Source organism: Xiphophorus couchianus, chromosome 24, assembly GCF_001444195.1.
Source record: "Xiphophorus couchianus chromosome 24, X_couchianus-1.0, whole genome shotgun sequence".
NCBI lineage: Eukaryota > Metazoa > Chordata > Actinopteri > Cyprinodontiformes > Poeciliidae > Xiphophorus > Xiphophorus couchianus.
In genome coordinates, this window is record NC_040251.1 from 7,242,181 (window position 1) to 7,265,747 (window position 23,567).

The window sequence follows — 23,567 nt, forward strand, 5'->3', positions numbered from 1 at the left end:
TTATTTGCAGTTGAACTCACACGCCGTATTCTTCAACAACAACATTTTAATGACACATTGCAAATTCATTACTCTGTACAATAAAAACAAACGGTTGAAGTACTGACTAAATGAAATGTTGCATGTTGACCTAATTAAAAACAAACAAATCTGGAACAGAGAGTTCAGTTTTAAATTGTGGAAGAGGCCTAGTCAAAGTAAGCAGGTTATCTGTGGTTGCTGCTGCTGGCCTGGCTGGAGCTGGCAGTGGAGTGAGCTTCTCGGTACTGTTGAGTCCAGCTCTGCGGATCCTGCTCAAGAAGCTGAGACAAACCAGAATAACCAGTTAGAGAACATTCTGGATTAAATCCTGTCAGAGTAAAACAGAATTAATTAGGATTAATCTAATAAGATAAGATAAGATAAATCTTTATTGTCATTGTCACAAGAACAACAAAATTTAAAAAGTGCCACCAGTCGGTGCATATGCTTAAAAACAAAAAATAACTGTCTCACAATTCACACACAATGTAAGAAATAACAAGAACTGGAAAAAATAAAAAAATAATAATTGTCAACTAATTTACAGACGAAAAGAAAAAGGCCATTTACTGAAAGAACAACACTCAGAGCATACAACTGTTTCATGTACATTCTGCTTTCCAATTACTAATCAGTTAATCCCAAAGGATTATCAGATCTTTGGGATTGTTTTGATGTTTAATTTTGTGAAAATAAAAAGTGTCTAAAATGCAGAAGAACCTTCCAGCGTTGGTCCAAATAAAGCAAACATAAACAGAGTCCAGATTATTTGACACTTTTTCACTCCCAGTGTGTTTTGGCTTTAATCACAACATAGAGAGTTTAGGCTTTTACTCCAGATTGATGAGCAGTGGGAGGTAAGATCATTTCTTCTTTCCTGGATTATTGTTATGGGATCTTAGGCAACAAAATGTTTATTTTCTTATTTAAAACAGAAATGAATTATTTGTTTTTGTGCATCTTTGTGTTTTTATAATATTGTACAAAAGCAGCATTTTCCAGTTTTTCATCCGATAAATCGTCAGATTAATTGATCAGTAAATGAATCGGAAGCAGAACCCTCACCTGACCCATGAACTCCAGGATCTGGGCTTTGGACACCTCCATGTCGGACCGCTGACCCCAGCGAAACTCGTACTCCACCGGTTCTGTGTGCGGGACCCGAACGTACTCCAAGTACCTGCAAACAGGAAACTGTGAGTTCATGACGGATTTATTACATCATAAATACAGAAAAACGTAACAACTAATCAGAAACCAGCCGACTTGCAGCGCCACCTATCTGTTCTGGGCTGCAACGACAGGAAGTCCGGCTCGGTTATGGTAGCTTTGAGTTTTTCATTATAATTTACTTTTATTTTGTTAGTTTTAATAAGTCTGTAGAGTGTATTTGTTAGTTATTATTAGTCAATATTGTTTAGTTTTTATTAGTTACAGTAGTAGTTTAGTTAATTTTAGGTGCAGAATCCAAAAAGGTCAAAGTATTGTTATGTTGGCATTGGTTGGGTGATGAATCCTCAACAAGAGAAATAATTTTTAAAAATTCATAAAAATATTATTGAACAACATTTGGTTGTTTCCTCCCAACTTTTCCGTTGCCACTTTGCTAGAATAAGTGGAGCGCCGTAATTTACAAACTGCTTGTGTGAAAAAATAGTTTATATATATATAAAGAAATATTATATCCAAGGTCTATTCAGGGGTCCTGGAGAGGAGGGTCCGTCGGATAGTCGAACCTCGGATTCAGGAAGAGCAGTGTGGTTTTCGTCCTGGTCGTGGAACACTGGACCAGCTCTACACCCTCAGCAGGGTCCTGGAGGGTGCATGGGAGTTCGCCCAACCAGTCTACATGTGTTTTGTGGACTTGGAGAAGGCGTTCGACCGTGTCCCTCGGGGAGCCCTGTGGGGGGTTCTCCGGGAGTATGGGGTACCGGGCCCTTTGATACGGGCTGTCAGGTCCCTGTATGACCGGTGTCAGAGTCTGGTCCGCATTGCCGGCAGTAAGTCGGGCTCGTTTCCGGTGAGAGTTGGACTCCGCCAGGGCTGCCCTTTGTCACCGATTCTGTTCATCACTTTTATGGACAGAATTTCTAGGCGTAGCCAAGGTGTTGAGGGGATCCGATTTGGTGGCCTTAGGATCTCATCTCTGCTTTTCGCAGACGATGTGGTCCTGTTGGCTTCATCAAGTCGTGATCTGCAGCTCTCGCTGGAGCGGTTCGCAGCCGAGTGTGAAGCGGCCGGGATGGGGATCAGTGCCTCCAAATCCGAGGCCATCATGGTCTTGAGCCGGAAAAGGGTAGAGTGCCTTCTCCGGGTCAGGGGGGGTGTCCTGCCCCAAGTGGAGGAGTTTAAGTATCTCGGGATCTTGTTCACGAATGGGGGAAGAAGGGAGCGGGAGATCGACAGGCGGATTGGCGCAGCGTCTGCTGTCAAGCGGGCGCTGTACCGGTCCGTCGTGGTGAAGAGAGAGCTGAGCCAAAAAGCGAAGCTCTCGATTTACCGGTCGATCTACGTTCCCACCCTCATCTATGGTCATGAGCTTTGGGTCATGACCGAAAGAACGAGATCGCGGATACAAGCGGCCGAAATGGGTTTTCTCCGTAGGGTGGCTGGGCTCTCCCTTAGAGATAGGGTGAGAAGCTCAGTCATCCGGGAGGGACTCAGAGTAGAGCCGCTGCTCCTTCACATCGAGAGGAGCCAGTTGAGGTGGCTTGGGCATCTGGTCAGGATGCCTCCTGGACGCCTCCCTGGTGAGGTGTTCCGGGCACGTCCCACCGGGAGGAGGGGAAGACCCAGGACACGCTGGAGGGACGATGTCTCTCGGCTGGCCTGGGAACGCCTCGGGATTCCCCCGGAAGAGCTGGAAGAAGTGGCCGGGGAGAGGGAAGTCTGGGCCTCCCTTCTGAAGCTGCTACCCCCGCGACCCGACCTCGGATAAGCGGAAGAAGATGGATGGATGGATATTATATCCATAATTACATTATGCTTAGTTTCAGAAACATAGTTATAGTTCCAGTTTTATCAAAAATGTTTTCTCCGTTTCAGTTATTTTGTTAGTTTTAGTGAACTGTGGTAACTTTGGTCCAGGCTGCATCGTGATGTTTGCAGTGGGAATGCTGGCCGGCCCCTGGGCTGCAGGAGCCGCCTGCTCTCACACTGCTGTTAATCTGTGGTGTGGCATAAACCAGAGTCTATGGTCTGACAGAAACTGGCTCTGAACACACCAAGTGTGACCCGAGCTGGACTCGAACCGACGACCTCTCGGTTGGAGGCTGAACCAACAGCTGGGTCTGTTTGGGTGACGATACCGAGGCGAAGAACCTTTCACTAAAAAACCCGCAGCTGCAACTGCAGCCTTACCTCTGACGCACAAATTCATCGGTGATGACTTTCCTTACGTCACCAAACTCCTCGTGTCTCTGCCTGGAGGGATTTATGTCAGAAAAAAAACAAAACAGTAAACATGTTGGAAAAAACTTAACTTCATATGTTTTTCACCAGCAGTGGGCACTGCTAACTAATCAGCTAGCTGCGCTAATCATAAATATTAGCTCTGCTAATGCTAAAGCGCTATAACAAGCATTAAAGGGGATTTATTATGCAAATTTCACATTTTGCTTGTTTTTGTACTTTAATTTGGGTTTCTACAACTCTTAAAAAAAATTTAAAATAAAACCACGCAGCCATTTTTAGTAATAAGTTCATATTTTTGGTGTCTGGAAAACGAGCCATTTCAAAAAACCTCTGATTGTTAAGTCACAATAGATGTGCAATGTGCCGTTGCCTAGCAACCCAAGCTATTGTACTTATTGTTATCTTGATACCTTCTGTCCATTTATTTTGTTCCTGTTTCTTGTTTTAGATAAAGTTGTGGGGGAAAAAGAGAGAGGAAACAGAACTCACCCACTTCCAAATAAGAGCATGAATATGAACTACAAACTTTATTCAGCAGAAAATTTACAGAACAGCTAACTAAATTAGCATTTTAGAATTTCTCCTGAAAAACCATCTTAGGAGAAACTAAGTTCACGAAACGTTTTCAAAGTTAGCAAAGTTCTAACCAAAAAATGACCTCCGCTAGAAGAGCATTAGTAAAAGTGTGTCCACCATTGGTCACCATAATTAGAAACCAAAGAAGAGGAAAGCTAACGGCCTGAAGTGGCTTGTTTTCAACCAACAAACTGAACATTAGCTTAGCAGCAAGCAAGTGAAGCTGCTGAAGGTAAAAACTCGTCCTTACCCGGGATCAACACGCAGCTTCTTCAGAGTGTTCCACATCAGGTCTGAAAAAACAAACATTTCAGTCTCATTTTGGTCAACGAATAATAATAATAATAATAATAAGGTGAATTAGGGTTGGGTGATAATGTGCTGACACTGCATCATTAAATCCATCATGAAAAAAAACACTGCTGCAAAGTTTATGCCAAACATCACAATATGCTGATTATATCAGTTAACTTCCTGCTTTCTTTTTTTCCTTTCTCAGCTGTGCCTCCATCATAGAAACATCTTACTGTCAATGTAGAGAAAAATTTAAATATGTGGCTGTGGGGGGTAAATTTCAGTCAAAAAAAACCCCCCAGAAATTTTAATTTTAATTTCATATACTTAAAAAAACGTGGATATTCTGCGATGTCAAAACGTCATCCATTTGCAAAAAAAGAAATTTAAATTTTCCATTAAATGAAACTGAGAAATTCTTCTGTAGTGTAAAGTTGGACATTATAACATTTCAGCAATAAATTTAAGAGATGAGCATCTGGATTTTGTATTATTTATGTTCATTAAAGAAAAAACATCACAACATCCCTAATATTTCTAAAGTAGCACCACAAAATAAAAAATATTGATAGCAAAAATCAAGAAACCATTAAGGAATTGATTAATGCTACTTATGCCGTTTTCAAAATAATTTAATCCAACTAAAAAAAACTGTTTAATCTTAAAGTGCATCTGTGTGGTAAAGTTGGAGCTACAGGGTCAAAAGGCACTGCAGTTTCTCCTCCTAAACACTAGGGGTCACTGTAGAAGAGCCTTACACACTGAGCATTAGATTGAAGCCAAACAGAAATCATTACCACCCAACTGTATATCGAAACGTTGCATCATGAGACTCACTCTCTCTGACGACGCCTCCTTTCATAAAAATAACACTCAGGATCACAAACAGCAGGCCCATTTTCGGGTTGCTCGGACGCCTACAAACAGAAAAAACTTTATTTTTTAAAACCAAACATTGGAAGTTGTGCTTAAACTACAGGAACTATGCGCTGATACTCACTCCACTGGCGAGGGTCTGGCTGTAGAGGCGTCCAGATTATTCACCAGAACATACATGTGATTCTTGGAGTCAATTTCAACCAGTTTTAAGCCAAACACCTGGTAGAAAAATCAAATATTAATGCCAGATTTACATTTAATCTTATAACTGTATGAGAGCAGATTTTACCAACCTGTTCAAATGTCTGCATTGCCCTCTTTATGATCTCGGGGTAGACGGTTCTGTAATCCTTAATGACGTGTTTAACAAGGTCTGGGAAGAGAAACAAGCCGTGATTTAACATCACACCACTGAAACTTTCTCCAACCCTAAAATATAAACAGAAATTATTTTCTATTTGGGATTTTTTTACAGTAATAAATATTCATTTCCTTTCCTGTCTTAAGACAGAAGAAATAAAAACCTTAGAGGAGAACATGAGATTCGCTCCAGAGGTCTGACTGTTTTGTCTTTTGTTGTTCTTTGGAGGAGCTGCACTGAAACGAATTTCACTGAGCTTCTGTTCGATGAAAATAAAGCCTGATTCTCTACAAAGTAAACTAACTTATGAACACAATGATCTCTGCAGATAAATTAAACACTATCAAAGCAAATATTCCAGTCAGAATATTAAAAGGCGTTTCCTCAAAATGCAGAAAACATTTACAATCTGCTGAATATTCTTCGTAACCTCCTTCACAACATCCATGAATCTGCTCTGCTCCTCTGTTTCCTTTCCTCTAACTGTGGATCAAACAAGTTGTCGGTTCCATTCCCATATTGCCATGACGATACTCTACCTGCTCTGCGCACAGGAATCTTCTTCTGGTCCTTTACCAGGATGTACTGCACCACCTCAGCAGTCTGCATGAAAGTATATTACATTAACATTGCCTTAATTAAACAATCCTCCCACCGGGAGGAGGCCCAAGGAAGACCCAGGACGCGATGGAGGGACGATGTCTCTCGGCTGGCCTGGGAACGCCTTGGGATTCCCCCGGAGGAGCTGGAACAAGTGGCTGGGGAGGGAAGTCTGGGCCTCCCTTCTGAAGCTGCTACCCCCACGACCCGACCCCGGATAAAGCGGAAGAAAATGGATAATTAAACAATACATGTATCTGTACAATTCACCTGGTGTACAGGTGCACCAATTAATCAGCTCTCATTTCCATAATTCTTGATCAGCTGATATTTGCATGTGTACTTTTAGAAATATCTTAATATTTTTAATATATGAAACCATTTATTTTTACAAACCAAACATGTCTGGGTGGCACTGTGTTACCTTCTGATCGACCTGTGCAGCTGTGAGTTTCTCCAGCCCCCTCTGGACCTGTGACGTGCTCGGCTGAGTGAACGTTGCATCTTCATCCTCCTCCTGCGTCATGAAGCTGTTGGACTGCCGCTAAATAAAAACACAGACACACCAAGAAACGTCCCAATCTGAACACAAACTGTTACAGTTTCATCCCAACGTAAACAAACTTCAACGTCAGTCCACATGAGAACATATGAGTTATGTTGGCACTGGGTTTTTTATTCAGGTTGAGCTGTATCAGCACTCCCCAGGCCCTACAGACTCAAAAAAAGATCAATAAAAAATAAATCACATTTTATAAAAGCAAACTTAAACCACAGATTTTATTTTCATGGCGTTATTGTTAGCATCTGCATGCTATATTTCTTGCTAGCTAAAAGGTTTATACCTTTCTATACATGTTCATTTCAATAATTCAGATGTTTTTAGAGTCAATTTTTTTATTTTAGTCTAATGAAATGATTATATTAAGAAAATTATTTTTAAAAGAATACTTATGAGATTTTTTTATCCGTATGTTCAATGTGTATCTGGACCAACTTGAATCCATTGTAATGCAAACATACTTACTACTCAAATCCAGACTAGATCATATAAAATATAGATTATTTAAAAACGGTTTGTGGTCTGCTATTGTCAGTTGACATGTCCATTTTTAAAGTATTGAATGGCATGCAATTTTTATGCATTTTCTGGGGGTTCTATCAGTAATCTAAAACCCAAAATGGTTGATGGACAGCATGTGATATGATAAATTACATCGTTAAAACGTTATACATTATTCTGAAAATAAAATATTTCTTATTCCGTGATCTAAAAGATGATGTTTAGAAACTCAAACTTTTCTAAACATATGAAGAGCTGAAAATTTACCCGATGAATTTTCATGCTTTCTTGGATCCTGGGGCTCTGTGTCTATTTAGTTTTTGTGAGAAACAGAAAAAGGCCAGGAGCGTGACCTGGGAAACATGGCGGCGGAACCAGCCTGCTCAAATAATCCTGCGTGTTTTTAACACTTACTTTACTCTGAGATGAGCTTTGTACGTTAGATAGCCGTTTTCTTTGCGTCATGGCAGCTCAACGTCTGAAAGAGTCATTTTAAGTCATAAAATGAGCTTGACTTGAAACATAAACAACACAGACGGAAGTGATGCACGTTAGCTGAACAGAATGTTAGCTTGTTAAACCACGTATAAACAATAAACAAGTAACGTTCTTACCGACGGAACAATGTCTAAATCCCAGTAGAGTAATCGCAGTTTATAGAAAGAGGTTTAAATATTCCACTCACTCACTAAATGAACCGTTTCTATGAACACCAACCGGTTCTTCTTCTTCTTCTTGCTTTGTTTTATGGCGGTTGGCAAGCAACTTACTGATGTGCATTACCGCCATCTACTGGAACGGAGGGTGGATCGGGATGCTTTATATATTCTCAAAAATAAATAAATAAATAAAACAAATAAATAAATAAATAATATAATAAAACATATCCTTTCTATCAATTTCGTTTTCTTAAGGTCATTTATTAAATAACAAAAATATTCAGAAGTAGAAATTTTGCCCAAAATATATTGTATATTTAACAGTAATTTATTTTCTTGTAATTGACATACTAATTCTCTTCTCTCAACAGAATATTTAGAACAGAACAACAAAACATATTTTTCTCTTCTTGAAGACAAAAATCACAATTTCTTGTTGGATGTTTTCCCATTTAAATAATGAACTAATATTTAACCCTGTAAGACCACCAACCGGTTGTTTCAACCAACTGTCGAATTCCCTCGATTACTTCCGCTGATGACGCAAAATTCCTGCGTCTAGAAGGATCGCAATACGCCAAGATCATCGCCATATTGGAAGGGGTGACGCTGGTCATAAAAAGAAAACAATAACATTCAAATGAATTGATGATTTTCAACTTTTGCTAAATTAAAAAGATTGGCTCTTACATTTTTAAACTAATTACATAATTTAAGAAATTACCAATATAATTTCTCCTCAGAACAGCGCTGCTCAGGAGTATTTCAGCTTCTCTGTCAGACGCATGTGAAGTCCTGTATGTTCTGGTGTGAATGTCCTTAGAAAATATTTTATCATTTATCTTAACAAAACTATATCTTACTCAATTTTATTATGGCTGGGAATTAACTAAAACATTAAACATTAAACAATCCGACCTGACGAATGATTTCAGAAGAATAAAGACTAGAGTGATCAGGTTGTCCAGCAGGAGGCGACATCGCTGCAAGAGATGCAGATACTGCAGTTAAACTAAAAGAGAAGAAGAAAAAGAGGAGGAAGGGGAAGAAGGAAGAAAGGTTAACATTAGAGACAGTTATAAAGTAAGTATAACATAAAAAAGGAGGTTTTAGCTTTCCTATAAACAACTTAAAAGTGTAGAAATGACGTGTCGACTGTCTGACTGGCTGTAACGTGCATTTATTTGAATGAAAATAGTTATGTGTGGTTATTTAGAGCTGTAAAGTGATCCTGATATTTGATAAAATGTAATGAAACTGTAACCGGAATGCTAGTTGTTAGTTAGCCGGACTGTTGATCAGCTTCATTAACGTGTTCAGGTGAGTGAGACTCTGTTCAGGATGTTCCAGCGGACTGAGCCCGGCTGCTGGGCGCTTTTACATAAACTTTATTTATAACTGACAATATCAGAAAAAAAACAAAAAGTCAACAGAAAGACAGCTATACCTCTTTATAATTACAATAATATTAAGTAGAACAACTTTCAGGTTAAAAAGAGAGAAAAAATATTTGTATTCACATTTGGAAGAGAAAAAAAAACATCTTGCTGGATGTGACGTCACTTAGATCACAAAGCTGATCGCCTTTTGACCTCTGTCTGTCACAAAGTTCAGACTTTAGCCTCCTGATTGGATCCGGGTTTTATGCAGTTTGGAAAAATCTGGAAGTTAAGACTTTTCCAGGTCTGCAGGAGTTCAAACTTTAATCCTTAATTCACATCGTGATAGTTTCATCCATCCATTAATCCATCTGTTTATTCATCCATCCATCTATACTTCTATTCATTCCTTTGTCCATCCATCTGTCATCCAGCCATTCATTCATTCATTCATTCATTCATTCAGTCGTTTATCCATCCATCCGTCCATCCTAGTGGAGTTAGTGGAGTTCTCTGGTATTGTTTTTTTCTCCTCCATCTTTCCATTTTCTTGTTTTTTGGGGGAATTTCAACATGTAGCTTACTATTAGCTTACAGTTAGCTTGATGTTAGCTTAATGTTAACATTAGCTTGATGTTAGCTTATTGGCTAATCTTTTGCCAAACCAGCTCTGATGTGCTTAGCGTAATTGTTTTGTTGGAACATATAATCACGCTCAGGTTTCAAACCTCAAGTTGAAGAATCTGAAGGTTGTTCATTCTGGACCAGAACCACTGCAGCTGTTTGACATTTGTTTTATTCTAGCTACTTTATGAATATTTCCTCTCTCTTTGTTGTCAGGGTGACTGTGGTTGTATGTAGAACCTCTGGAGAGCCAGGATGCCACTGGAGGTCCGATGGCCGTTCCCACAATGCCCTGCGCTGGCGTGGCGGGTCTCCAGCTCCTTCATCATGGGCATGGTGGGAACGTATTCCTTCATCTGGACCAGTAAGTGTTTAATCTGTGACTACAAACAACCATCCAGCCATGCTAGCAGAGCAAGCAGCCACTTTCTGGTCTCCATCCAGAGTACATGAACTACATGATCGTCCACAACCAGGAGGTTCTGCTGGACCTGATTGACCACCGACCGTCAGACACGCCCCTCATCACTTTGTCCAATCACCAATCCTGCATGGACGACCCGCTCATCTGGGGTAAGATCCGGGAAACGTTGGCGGTCCGGCCCTTAGGGTCGTAACCAGGAAGTAACGCTGTTCGTTTGGAACAGGTGTCCTGAAGCTGCGGCATCTGTGGAGCTACAGGAAGATGCGATGGTGAGTTTTTATTCTCCGCCGTTTCTCCTGGCGATGCACCGATTCGATATTAATATCTGGACAATAAATCAACAACAAATATATATCAGGATAGACACGGGATCATTATCAATAGATAGAAAGTTCACTGAACTCCAATGTAGAACTGCACTGCATTCTGGGAGATGTAGGCAGAGTCAAGACTTCACTTATTCACAAATTAGGTCAGGCAGGGGTGTCCAAACTTTTGGTCACATGGGCCAAAATCGACAAGTCAATAGACCAAAAATAAAATAAAATAATAATAATAAAAATAATAGAAAGATTAAAATAAAATTTTAAACCCAGTTATAGGGTTTTTCAGCCATAAGACTGGGTGTCCGTGACAACAAGGGCAGATCTATTCAGTCTAATTCTATGCTTTATTTTTTATTTTACTTTATTTTTAGAATTTCTAATTGCTCTTTCTCAACCATCTGAGGTTTGTTGCAGTTTATTTTTTACATGTTTGACCATCAACATATTGTTTCTGTCAGTTTCAGTTTCTTTATTATTTATTTTACATCGGCTGCTCTACTCCTAATTGAGCCGACTGAACAAATCAAAGTTGTTTCTCCTGGAGTTTGACCAGCTTGTGAAGCTGCTGGTGTATTTCAGTGAGCTGTACTGGTGCAGAGTTATCCAATAACTTCAAACATTTCAGTCAGTTCAGCTGTTTTTCTGTATCGATCAGTATCAGTTGATGATAAACCTCAGATATTGGTATCTGAAGTGTAGAAAGTGGATCGGTGCATCCCTAGTTCCCCTCCAGTCCAGATTTTCCCTGTGAGTAACCATGGAAACCTCTGCGTTTGAACCGGACAGGACTCCGACAGCGTCTGACATCTGCTTCACCAGAGAGCTGCACTCCCGGTTCTTCAGCCGAGGAAAGTGTGTTCCTGTCTGCAGAGGTGAGTCCGAGCAAAGCCCCAGTTCCGGTTTCTGCACAAATAAAAGACGCAGTAACAGTTTGTCTCCTGCAGGGGACGGTGTTTACCAGAAGGGCATGGACTTTGTCCTGGAGAAACTCAACAAGGGAGAATGGGTCCACATTTTCCCTGAAGGTTCGTCAGTAATTCATGCTTTAGCTGCTGGATGTTCTTTGGAATCAAAATAAAACTTCCTCTGTGTTTTATTCCTGGTTTAACAGGGAAAATCAACATGACGGAGGAATTTATCCGCCTGAAATGGGGTGAGTGGAGCAGCCTCTCTACCAAATACGGCTGTTGTAAGCGATTATTTCAGTGAGCAAATAATCTATCGATTATTCAGATCATTAAAATATCTTTCCATTTTTTTATTCTCTTCCTGCAACTGTCTGAGGCTCCTCTGGCGCCCCCTGGTGGCCCCACTAGTAAAACACACTAAAACAAAACACACTAGCATAGCTGATAATATGAAGCAAAGCCATTTTTCTATCTGTCTCCTACTGCTTGCACTCTTCAGCCTGACCCAGAGTCTCAGCCTTTAGCTGGTCCAGAACCAGGCATCGGACCAGGTTCTGCTGGTTCTGCCCCAGTCAGGAAGTGGAGAACCTCTAAAATACCTCCTACGTTGAGTGAATCATTGGTTCTGTTGTGTGTTTCAGGTGTAGGTCGGCTGATAGCAGAGTGCTCTCTGAATCCCATCATCCTGCCGCTTTGGCATGTAGGTGAGTAAACCGACAGTACGAACACGTTGCATGTTTTCGTTTACATCAGGAAGGCTCAACGCCGGCGGACAGAAAGACGATTCTTTTACATGCCACCCGTAGCTGCGATGCTGCGGTAGAGACGCTAACTGAATGAAATCTGGAGATGTAGGTGTTATTAATTCAGTGCCTCACAGCAAAGGGAAAAATAGTGCAGGAAACCTGTTTAAGAACAACTCAAAACCACTATTTTCTTGCTCTTTGAGTCCACACTCAGACTCGTTGCCATAGTAACTGACCACAACGCTACTTTCTGTTTTTTATAAAATAGTTTTATGGTTTGTGTCAGTTCTCTTGATGGTATTAATTAATTTTCCTCTGGATGTTTGTCTTTGCTCCCAGCTTGTTTCCGTTCAGTGAGTGTTTTCTCTTTCCTCTCCTCAGGTTTGACCGACGTCCTGCCAAACGAGTCGCCCTACATTCCTCGGACCGGGAACGTAAGACCTTTGACCTTGATGCGTTCTGGATTTTGTTCTGCTTCTGCTGGTATTAAATGTTGTCTTTTCTTCCAGAGGATCACGGTCCTGGTGGGAAAACCTTTCAGCGTCAAAGAGCTGGTTGATTCCCTCCGAGCTGAAAACAAGAGCCAGGTGAAAACGACAAACTGTTTCTGCTTTTCAAGGGGAAAAAGAAAACCAGCAGCAAATTTAAGACAAATGTCTGAACTAGGAACGCACTGAAAATATGGCCCGATATCCACATCCAAAATTAATATTATTGTAATTATATTTCATAACCAATATAACACTTATTATACACATTTCCTGGCGGCATTGACTTATTTTTTCTGATGTGTCACTATGTACCAATTTAATAATTATTTATTTACGTCCCGTTTAGTCGAAACCTATCTGAGGCCTTTTTATTTAACCCCAGTAACATTAAGGAAGAAATTTACATGCAGATTTAACACATATTATAATTCAATAAACATTGGATTATGGAGGACTGAATCTGCCAAAATTAGCAATAGACATAGAAAAACGTAAATGGTTTGATGAAGTAATAATTGTGCCAAATATTGCTCCAAAAAATAACTTATTTGATTATTATTTGATTAGTAACAAAGATTAATATTTAGGACTTTTAATTTGATTAATTTAACATAATCCCAATTTCTTTTCATTTTATTTTTAATCTTATTGTTTTGTTAGTTTTCATTTTTATTTCACTATTTATATATTTTTTATATTCTAGCTTTAGATTTTAATTTTTATTTTACTTTTACTTTTTATTTTAATTATACATTAATTTGTATGCTAAAGTCTTGCTCTCTCTCACTCTCTCGCAGCCTGACTGAGCTGCAGACATTTTAAACAGCGTCTGTTTTCTGTGACGTAAATTAAACTTTATAACCATAGGCGTAAATCCGAGGGGGATCTGGGGGGCCCGGATCCCCCAAGTCTTAAATCATAAAAGGAACTTTTGTATTTAAACAATAGAAAAATGAAAAGGCACAAGAAACAACGAATAAAATAAACTCGCCATTCATCTAAGAAAAAAATAAGGATGAATTTTTAGTCAGATTGAACACATTAAAAACCTTTCAGATAAGAGATATGGGACTAATAAGATACATTGATATCAATTATTAAGGTAAACTCTACGCAGTATTGTTAAGGTTTCATCTACATATTTTTTATGTTAAATTTCACTGTAACTTTTTCAACACGCTTAAGAAATCTCCCTGTTTATTGGAATTTCCTCCCTTGGTTTTAACCAAACTCTTGTTTTAGATGGAAATGAGGAAGACGTTGACCGATTTCATCCAGACGGAGTTCAGGAACCTGAAAGCTCAGGCTGAAGGTCTCCACAGACAGATAGAAACCAGATCCTGAGGCTCGATTTCCCTCCAAACAGCGAGCAGGACGGACTGACGGACGGACAGGTTGACGGTTGGACGGACGGAGCAACGGACAGAGCAACGGATGTAGCGTTAGCCTGGTCAGATGCTAAAACACGGTTTGGACTCTGGGTCGGGTCACTAACCTTCTGCTCTGGACGACATGCTGGATTTTCAGTTAAATTATGAAGAAAACGACGATCATCAGCGATTGTTTTATGTATTTTGAAGAAACAGAATCTCCAGTTATTAAATAAAAAGCATGTTTTAAAGTGAATTAGCGAACAGCTGCTGTGATGCAGGTTGATGGCTGATCGTTCTGAATGTATGTCGATCCAGAAAATGTTTCTGCTGTGGATTTTTAATCATTTCTGTTCCTAGTTTTCAGATCAAATCCAACCTGTGCCTCTGTTCACCTCACTTGTTTTTACATTTGTTATCACCTCACTTGTTTTTACATTTGTTATTCCTAATTTTTAATTCTCATATTTAATTTAAAATCATTTCAGCTTTGATTTAGCTACGTCAGGCTAGCAGTTTACGAAGGCGGTAATTTAAAATACATTTACGATCTTTCTTCACTGTCTGCTTCGTGTTTTGATGTTGATTCTGATGGAGAATTCGACATAAAGCTGCTCTGTAAGTGACCAGGAAGTGTTGTGCAGTTAAAGCGCCTGTGGATTTACAAGCATCTATAAACTGATGTCAGTCCTGATTCGTTAACGTGCCAAAGCATCAGCAGCTAAACGCCTGGTTCTGTTTATATCTTTCCATTTCCAACAAGTTTTCTCTAAAAGTTGGACTTTTTCTGACTCTGTTAGCATCTAAATCTAACAGTTTTTACACGCCTCGACTCACATTACATGATCTGATTTTATCACAGCAGCTTCCGTTTAGATTTTGACCCCATTTAAATGTTTTCCCCTCCAACTACTTCCATGTTGATTTAATCTTCACACGTACAATTTATACGTGAAAATATTGAGATTTTTCACTTCTTTCATCCTGTTTTATGCCAAATAATACGTCACTCTGCAAACCCATAACTCTAATTTTACTCCTCTTATATGTTCAACCCTTAATTTTTCCATCGAAGCTACAAACTGACGTCTTTAGCCTGTTTTATCTTTTATAAAGTAACTTTTCACGCTCGTTTACCTCAACGTTGTGCCACATGTCGGTTAGGGAACCGTCTGGTTGATTTCTGGTCTCTGTCTGAGGTCAGAGGTGCTTTAATCTGTTTTCTGCCCTCTGGTTTCTGATTCCTGCTCGGTTTTTCGTTTATCTCTTTGCTGCAGCACCGATCACTATCACAGTTCTGGCTGAATCGCTTTTACAGCCTGGCAGTTCAACACCAAACACTTGATTTGTCATATTCTTGATGGGTTTTTTATGGCCATTATGTGAAGGTTTTGGGAAAGTATTGATGTTTGGAAAATGCTGGATTTTCTGTAGATCTACTAAGTTTTTGAAATTATCCCCAACTTTAATGCATATTTTGTATAAATAGAGAGTATTTTATCCCCAGATTACTGACTTTTCTAAGGGAAACAGAACATTAATTTCCCATTATTTTAAGTGAATCACCTTCCTGTCATTGTTACTCTTTCCTCCTGTATGCTTTCAATAAAGCATCTGACTTTTAAAGCTGTGATTTGTCTTTGTTTTGTACCCTTGTTTCCATTCTAGCCCCAGGATAATCATATATTTCTAAAAGATATTTTAGAAAACAAAACTTAAGCTTCATTTTACGACTCAGTTGAGGTATTTTGATGTCAGAGTTTATAAAACTGAACAAAAACACAGAAAATACTTTAAATATGTGTAGACACTAAGCCAGGCCTCCAGCCTAATATAATATAGTTTAGCTTATAATTTATCTTAGTTACTTATGTGTCGCTCTTTTAGTCGAAGGAAAGCTTAAACAAAGTTAACCAGAGAAAGGGTTCGATTCCCCCTGCCTGGGGTCTTTCTGCATGGAGTTTGCATGTTCTCCCTGTGCATGGTGGGTTCTCTCCGGGTTCTCCGGGTTCCTCCCACAGTCCAAAACCATGACTGTCAGGTTAATGGGTCTCTCTAAATTCTGTGTTTGTGCATCTACCCCGCCTCTCGCTCGGAGATACGAACCCTCCCGACCCCGCTAGGGACAAGGATGTTAGAAAATGGCTGGATGATTATGTGTTAAGTTGTTTTGCCATAAGACACCGGACTCTAGCGCACTCCTGCAGAGATGCGCCTCAGGAGTCACGTGATCTCCTCTACGTCACGTTCGGCACCTGCTGTCATATCGGAGGAAAGATGGCGTCGTCAGGGACAGCGAGCCTCTTCCTCCAGCGGATTCCCGGGTCCATGTCCGTGTTTCTGGCCGTGTTCTGTGTTCTCATCACGGTGCAGTGCGATGAGCAGGTCCCGGTCATCATATGGACGAGTGAAGGGTGAGTGGGCCCCAGGGTTCGGGGTTCTACCGGGGCTTGGACTGTCCGCTAACCGTTAGCAGTGTATTGATGTCGGAGGAGGAGAAATGTTGGCTGTGATGTCAAAATTTGGTCTCCATTTAACTAAAATGATCGCGCATTAGAGATCGTGTTGTGTTTCATTTATGCGTTTAGTGTCACCTCAGCCTACGGAAGAGGATGAGGGCCACTAAGAAAAAAAACAAATTAAAATATTTTTTCCATTGGCTCTAATCATCTTCAATATCAGTTTTCAATTAAATAAATACGCTTTTAAGATTGACGAATGTGTATACATAAAAGTAGACTATTGGATTATATAAAATTATATTTAATGTTGTTACAATGTTGAGCTTTAATCGTAAATAACTAGTTACTATCTGCCTCAGATAATCTAAACATTCAAATAGGATTCCTTGATTCCTTCATAGGAATCAAGCAAAATTACAAACCGAACACCAAATAAAATCATCAAAGAAGAACATTTACATAATTAGTACATTAAAAATGTCATTAAAATAATAAAACAGGACAATAGTCATACATTACAGCTGTTCTGAAGATATTTACATTTATTTGTTCAGCTTCTGGAAAATATTCCAGCTAAATTATGAGCCTGCAAGTCATGTTTTTTCCATATAATCACATATTTATATGTCTTAGTTATTTTCTGGTTGTCCACCTGCTTGATGTTTCCTTTTTTTTGAAGGGTCTCCATCCCTCGGCAGGCTCCACCCACTGCAGGTCACATCGTTGGGCACCAGCAGCTCTCCTCCTACCTGGAGAAGGCTCTGAACGTCGGGCCCCGAAACCTGGTGCTGTTCCTTCAGGATAAGGTACAAAACACAGACGCTTAACAGTTCTCACCTCTATGAGAACGCACACAAATTAACAACGCTTAATTTACCGAAAAAGAACCAAAAATAAAATGATTAATGCTGTAAAATAAAATACGGCCTTTCTCCGTTAGATTCACATGGGGATTATTCTTTTAATTTAACCTATTAGTTAAAGTTTAACTCAGAGATTTAAAGAGGGGCGGCAAAAGCAAAGGAGGCGGATTAGCAGAGCTAGCTAGCCACTGATCCAGGACATGTTATTGTGGAATATTGTCTGTGCTGCCCAGATACTGAGCTGTTAGCATCTGATGCTAACAGTCTTTGCTCAGAGGAGTCTTCTGGTTAGTTGCAAGACGGACTGCTACTGGAGATCCTGTCTGCCAACAGCATTGACTCTTTAAAGATACTTGGATGATATGACTTAAGACAAGTTTTAATTTTCCTTTGGGACAAATAAAGTATTTTTCAAATGCGGTGAATGTAAATTTAATTATCAGTTGTTGATAATTAAATCAAAAACATGACTGTTAGGTTAATTGGTCTCTCTAAATTCTCCCTAGGTTTGAGTGTGTTTGTGCATAACACAGATACAGGATACATGTTGCCCTGATGGTTCTTTCCTCGTGTCTGGGCCCAAAGCTTCAATCAATACATTTTTTGTTTGGCTTTCTTGTCTCCCTAATCTCTGTTTTCTGTTTTTGTTCTCTAGATGAGTATTGAAGATTTTACCATGTATGGAGGAGCCTTTGGAAACAAGCAAGATGGTGTTTTTCCTAATCTTGAGGTAAAATATTACAGTCAGACACTCAGGGTGGTAGTATATGAGAAATATACCTCAGTTTTTAGATCAGGATTCAGTAAACAAAGCATATAATCTATGAAGAATGTGGTCTTTCTTCAGATAAATTATCATTAAACATTTTTGTTCTAAAATGAATTAAAGAATAAAAACATAATTGTTAAAGATCCAATTTAGAACAGGAAGTAAACTGGATAGGCTGGGCTATCGGGAGAGATTTGGACTATTCTTGAATTGAAGTTAGGGGCTTCACAAAATTAGTTAAATGGCCGCAAATATCCCCAGAACCCCACTTTGAACATCCTTGCTATAAAGAATAATATTCATTTCATCCCATGTCTTTATTTATTCCTCTGATCTGTCCCAGGGAGCGCTTCAGGCCTCTTCTTCTTCTCTGGTTCTTCCTGCGGTGTCTTGGCCCGCCTCCAACGCTGTGATTGGTCAGCTTCAGGACCAATTGGAAACGTCCCCTCTGTACATGGACCCGGAGACGCTGAGCCAGCTGAGACTGAACGCCTCGTCTCCGGCTCTGCTGGTGTTCAGGCTGCCGTATGGGACCGGGTGAGCTGGTGTAGGATGCAAACAATTAATCTACGTACGATTAATGGATTATTAGATTAAAATTATTTCCATTCGATTAACTAATAACTCCTTTTAGACCTTCTTTCAGTGTTGTAGAGTGGCCGCTATCCAGCAGAGGGCGCCCTGTTGATAACAAAAATTAAAGATGGCGGTAATGTCCCAGATCAGCAAAGAGAAACAATCCAAACGGAGTCCGGTGTCGGATGAAAAATGTACTTTATGCGGTTCTTCCTTTGAAACATAAACACTCGACAAAACTCCTTATATTATCACCTTTATAATATCCCATTCAGTCAAGCTGACTGGCGGAGCAGCGTAAATTTATCGGCCTAAAATACTGACATGCTACGAAGGGAGGATGTGGTGATGACAGAAAAACACAATGCAGAAAAATTTAACATTTCACGGTTGAGTTTGAGATTTTTCCAAATATAATAATGTGAGAATAACACATTTTCTGTTCATTCAGTCAGTATTTAACATATCTGACAAAGTAATGTTCAAATATAATGATAGAAAATGAAAAATTTAGCCCTTCGTGTTATAAGTCGCTCGGCCCTCTTGATACAAGAGAAAACTCGGTTGTTGTTTTTTTTTTTTTTTAATAAAATGTCTGCTTATGAACTGTTAGTCGATTGATAAGAAAATTAACTCTAGATAATTAATTGATAACTTTCCATCCTCCCAGCCGGATCTCACTGTTTTCTCACCGGATTGTGTTGCAGGTCAGATCTGCTGTCTGCTAAAGACATTCTCAGTGGGAACGGTGAGACCTTGTGGTCAGGTTTCATTCATCAAAGCATCAAATTGATATGTTTTTGACACATTTATCCGTCTTTGTTTAGATGAGGTCATGGGTCAGGTGATGAGCATCATGAAGTCCCAGTCCATCCCCTTCACGGCCATTTATACCGGCCTGCAGCCCTCCAGGGTGAGCCCGCCGTGGTGATGGTGAACGCTGATCTTCATGAGGTTTGGCCCAACCTGTTCCTCCTGTTTTGTTCGTGTCGGCAGAAGGAAGCGGCGTCCATGTCTCTGGAGGCGGGGCTTGGTGGAGGACGCTCCCTGCTGCAGTCCAGAGGCGGATACAGGGACCGGAGGAGGGACCGGGAGCGCCAGCAGCGCGTCAAGGAGCGGCCCGGAGTCTACCCTCCTGTGGAGTTTAAGGTGCTTTTTCTGTCTTTCTCTGGCTTAAAGGGACAGTACAGAATTAAAAAATTTCCGTTGAATGGTTATAATCATTCAGAAATTTTCACATTTTGTCACATTTCATCTACAAAACTTGAGGTTTTATGTGTTAAACAAACAAAACAAACTTTATTCCAGGGAATTAGATCTGTCTGTCAGGGGGTCCAAAGTGTGGCCCGGGGGCCATTTGTGGTCCTTGAAATGGATTTGTTCGGCCCCTGAAAACAAGTCAAGAATGGTACAAATTTGGCCAACAAAACAGAAACAATAAATTTGGAAATCATTCTTTTTATGGTTTGGTTCTTTAATAATATAAATATTTTTTTTAATAAAAATCTGCTTTATTGTTAAGCAGGAAAAACAAACAAAAACATTAATTAAAACATTAAACAATTTTTGCATTTTTAATTTAGCAGGCCAGTAGTTTAAATTTTCTGATTTTGGGCACCCTTGATCTGAGTCCTTTTACTAGCAACCCACAGCATGATGCAGCCGCCACCGTGTTTCTATACTTTCTGAAGGCACAAATCTACAACAAACATCTCATTAAACTATTCTTATTTTACTTTAATTAAACAGAGATTATTTATTTTAATAACTTGAGAGTTTGAACCAGGTGAAGCCAGAACTCTGCTGCATGAAAAGTTCTGGGTAGAACAGATTTATAGACAAAGAAGTTTTTTATCTTGTATGCAAATTTTTTTGCTCAGTTTTGGCTTAATTACAGCTCAGAATAACAATTGTCTTTTTTGTCATTTTACTCCATTTAACTATTAATTGGTTACTAAATTAATTGACAGTTATTTCAATAATTGATGAATTTGATGAATCGCTTCAGTTTTCTGCTTCGTTTTCTGCAGGAGGACGACAAAACATGCATGATGCTGTGGGCCAAAGGCCTGACGGTGAGCATTCTGCGGAACAACCACTGGGAGGAGCACGACCTGACGCCAGCCACCTTCGGAGAGGGAGTTAGCCCCAAGCTACACGGCTCTGACTGCGACCAGAGCAAATCGAGGTGGAAAAGGCTGAATTTTAGGTTTAGCAGCTAAAACCGAGGCGATGGAGGAGCTTCCAGCCGGACGCTTCCTTCATTCCTGCTTGGTTTCTTTCCAGGTTGGTTCTGAACTATGAAAACGTCCTCGCCCACCGCAGCTTCAAGCTGATGTAAGTGTTTCACCGGGCTGTGATGTAAACGATTATTTTCCATCTACTGATTATTATGACAATTGGTCTTATAAAATATTTTAAAAAATAAAATACTGCTGCAATAAATCGCGATTATAGCGTCCTCTGGTGGATTCATCACAGCAAGACTAAATTTAATCTCACATTTTATGACATTAGCTAAATGTGTTTATCTGATTACGGATGGGAAACATTTTTTAAGAAGTTCTTTCCTCACGTTTGATTATTGTCATTTGACTCAGTTTTGCAAAATGCGGTTAAACCATTTTTATTGTTATTCTCTTTATAGTTTATGTTATCATAAACTATTTTTATAAGTACAATGACATTAAAAAAGAAACAAAAATGCATTCCCTGGAAGTATTTCTTTTACCACATGCTCACATTTGTCGATGGTACGAATCCCCGAAAAACGATGAAAACCCGAACATGTCCGGGGAAAAGCTCTCTGCTATGCTAATAGCAGTTAGCATTCATCAGCGACTCATTGGCGGAAGTGAGAGCGTCACGCAGCACGTATCGGGCTGGAACACACGGCGCTACGTAGCAAAACGTAATTACAACGCTTCGAGGCGCATTATTTGATTCGAGGAATTTTAATAACTGAGTCTCTCCACTCATTCGATGAATCGTTACAGCCCGACTGAGATCGCCTGTGTTTTATTCTTTATTTTGTTTTTTTGCTTGTTTTTTTTAAACGCGTTTTGCGGTTGGTTCCAGCTTCGTCATGAGCCAGCGCCATTACACGGTGTCGGCGCGCCGCTGGTTCACTCTGGACGCCGTGGAGCTGGAGTACGACGGCACCAAAGCCACGTTCAACGGCAGCAGGAACATCTACGCCCCGGCTGAGTACTCCTACCGCTGCAAGTCCGTCAGCAGCTTCCGCTGGCCGCTGCTCGTCCCGCGCTCCGCCAAAGACCCGGCCAACCAGTGGAGGGTCTCCTTCGACGACTTTCAGGTGAGTTTCAGTCGGTTTGACCGCAGATTCCCAAACGTTTCCATCAATGCTACAGAATACAGAAACATCAACTCACTATTCACAATTATTACATTTATTTAGCACAAATGCTAACCTCTTACCCGAGGCCGTAAATCCCATCTCATTATTGGGGGACCATAAACCATAAATCTTTTAAGAGTAATATTGGGGGGTTCGGCAAAGTTACAGTAAAATGTGGTTTAATTTTTTGTGTGTTCAAGCTGCACCATCAAAAATGACAAGCAAGTAGCAATGGAGTGTTTTTCTCAGTAAACAAGCTGGTGAGACCCATAGAAGTCAAACTAACATTCAAATGTTGCTTAGATATGAGTTTAGTTCAGAGTCACAGATCTAATCTCTGCTACACCTTTACAAAAACATAAGGCTCTAAATAAAAACAAGTTTTAATCAGTAACTCCACTTAATAAAATCCCTCATAAATATTGATTTATTGCAGTGATTTTCAATACAAGTCATGTTATTTAAATGATAACTTAAGTTGCTTTAAACTTTTTTATTATTGTTTATTTTGGGGGGAGCTGGGGGTTTCTTGTCCTGGATGGCTGAGAATCTATAAATATGTAGAAACTGAAGATCTGGGAGTATCATAACTTAAACTTAAAGGTCAGCACCAGAGTTTTCTAGAAAAATATTCAGATTTAATTTTGTGGTTTTAAAGGCTCCACGTTGAAGATTGGAGATTAGGGCGGCGCTCACCTTCAGGCAGCAATAGCAGCTCAGGGAGATCAACCTTTTTACAGATTGTAGATTATAATTTTATTTTAATATTTTCCCAGATCCAGGGCTTCAGCTTGAGCGGCAGCGAGTTCTCGTACGCCAGCGACTGCGCGGGGTTTTTCTCGGCTGGGATCTGGATGGGCCTGCTGACCAGCCTGCTCATGGTTCTGGTTCTGACCTACGGCCTGCACATGATCATGCAGCTGCTCACCATGGACCGCTTCGACGACCCCAAAAGCCCCGGCATCTCCGTGCCCCAGACGGAGTGACGCAGTCCTCCCACCACAACCAGTCCTCCCATTCCATCATCATCATCACTGAAACCTTAATGTGAATCCCAGCACTGACGAGTCAAAGTTTAGGTGGTTGAAACATCCAGAGATAATTACTGATTATTTATTAAATGGAATAAAAGATGCTATTTATTATTGTTACTGCTGTGATTGTTGTGAAGTTCCAGTTTACATTTGGTTTGTTGTAGATATGTGAGATTATTACTGGAAGCATTAAACTTGGATTATGGATTATGTTCATGACATTCCATTGTTGTTGTATTGTTGCTGTGACTCCAATAAAACATCCTAAAGGTGTCACTCCTGGTTGGCGGCCATCTTTAAACTCAAAGTTCCTTCCTGTTCAGAGTGGAAGAATTTAAAAACTGAATTTATAGTTTAGGAAGGTTTTTGG

At 40.0% G+C, this 23,567-nt stretch overlaps 3 protein-coding genes across 8 annotated transcripts; 2 read left to right on the forward strand and 1 right to left on the reverse strand.

The window, feature by feature from the left end:
• Positions 1–26: 26 nt before the first annotated feature.
• ndnl2 (necdin-like 2) lies at positions 27–8,007 on the reverse strand. 5 transcript variants are annotated; one of them, XM_028010057.1, is made up of 11 exons: positions 7,894–8,007; positions 7,623–7,686; positions 6,570–6,689; positions 6,085–6,148; positions 5,478–5,557; positions 5,306–5,403; positions 5,143–5,222; positions 4,262–4,304; positions 3,382–3,444; positions 1,087–1,201; positions 27–302 (listed from the first exon to the last, which is right to left on the reverse strand). In XM_028010057.1, exons 2-11 carry the CDS (start codon positions 7,671–7,673, stop codon positions 207–209), a joined length of 810 nt encoding a protein of 269 aa, XP_027865858.1. In that variant the 5' UTR covers positions 7,674–7,686; positions 7,894–8,007; the 3' UTR covers positions 27–206. The 5 variants fall into 5 exon arrangements, with proteins under 5 accessions (XP_027865858.1, XP_027865859.1, XP_027865857.1 ...); XM_028010058.1 differs by having other exon boundaries at positions 7,898–7,983; XM_028010056.1 differs by having other exon boundaries at positions 7,823–7,980.
• Positions 8,008–8,854: 847 nt separating this feature from the next.
• Positions 8,855–15,765, forward strand: tafazzin (tafazzin, phospholipid-lysophospholipid transacylase). Of its 2 annotated transcripts, XM_028010074.1 has the most exons (11): positions 8,855–8,950; positions 10,087–10,234; positions 10,315–10,443; positions 10,518–10,563; positions 11,407–11,492; positions 11,565–11,645; positions 11,732–11,773; positions 12,170–12,232; positions 12,656–12,708; positions 12,784–12,861; positions 14,008–15,765. In XM_028010074.1, exons 2-11 carry the CDS (start codon positions 10,126–10,128, stop codon positions 14,107–14,109), a joined length of 789 nt encoding a protein of 262 aa, XP_027865875.1. In that variant the 5' UTR covers positions 8,855–8,950; positions 10,087–10,125; the 3' UTR covers positions 14,110–15,765. The 2 variants fall into 2 exon arrangements, with proteins under 2 accessions (XP_027865875.1, XP_027865874.1); XM_028010073.1 differs by having other exon boundaries at positions 11,407–11,645.
• A 601-nt stretch (positions 15,766–16,366) lies between these two features.
• atp6ap1a (ATPase H+ transporting accessory protein 1a) lies at positions 16,367–23,473 on the forward strand. The gene is made up of 11 exons (XM_028010072.1): positions 16,367–16,549; positions 17,277–17,403; positions 18,116–18,190; positions 18,573–18,766; positions 19,513–19,553; positions 19,633–19,718; positions 19,802–19,954; positions 20,836–20,993; positions 21,092–21,142; positions 21,884–22,121; positions 22,940–23,473. The coding sequence occupies exons 1-11, from the start codon at positions 16,413–16,415 to the stop codon at positions 23,147–23,149; spliced, it is 1,470 nt and encodes a 489-aa protein (XP_027865873.1). The 5' UTR covers positions 16,367–16,412; the 3' UTR covers positions 23,150–23,473.
• The last annotated feature ends 94 nt before the right edge of the window (positions 23,474–23,567 follow it).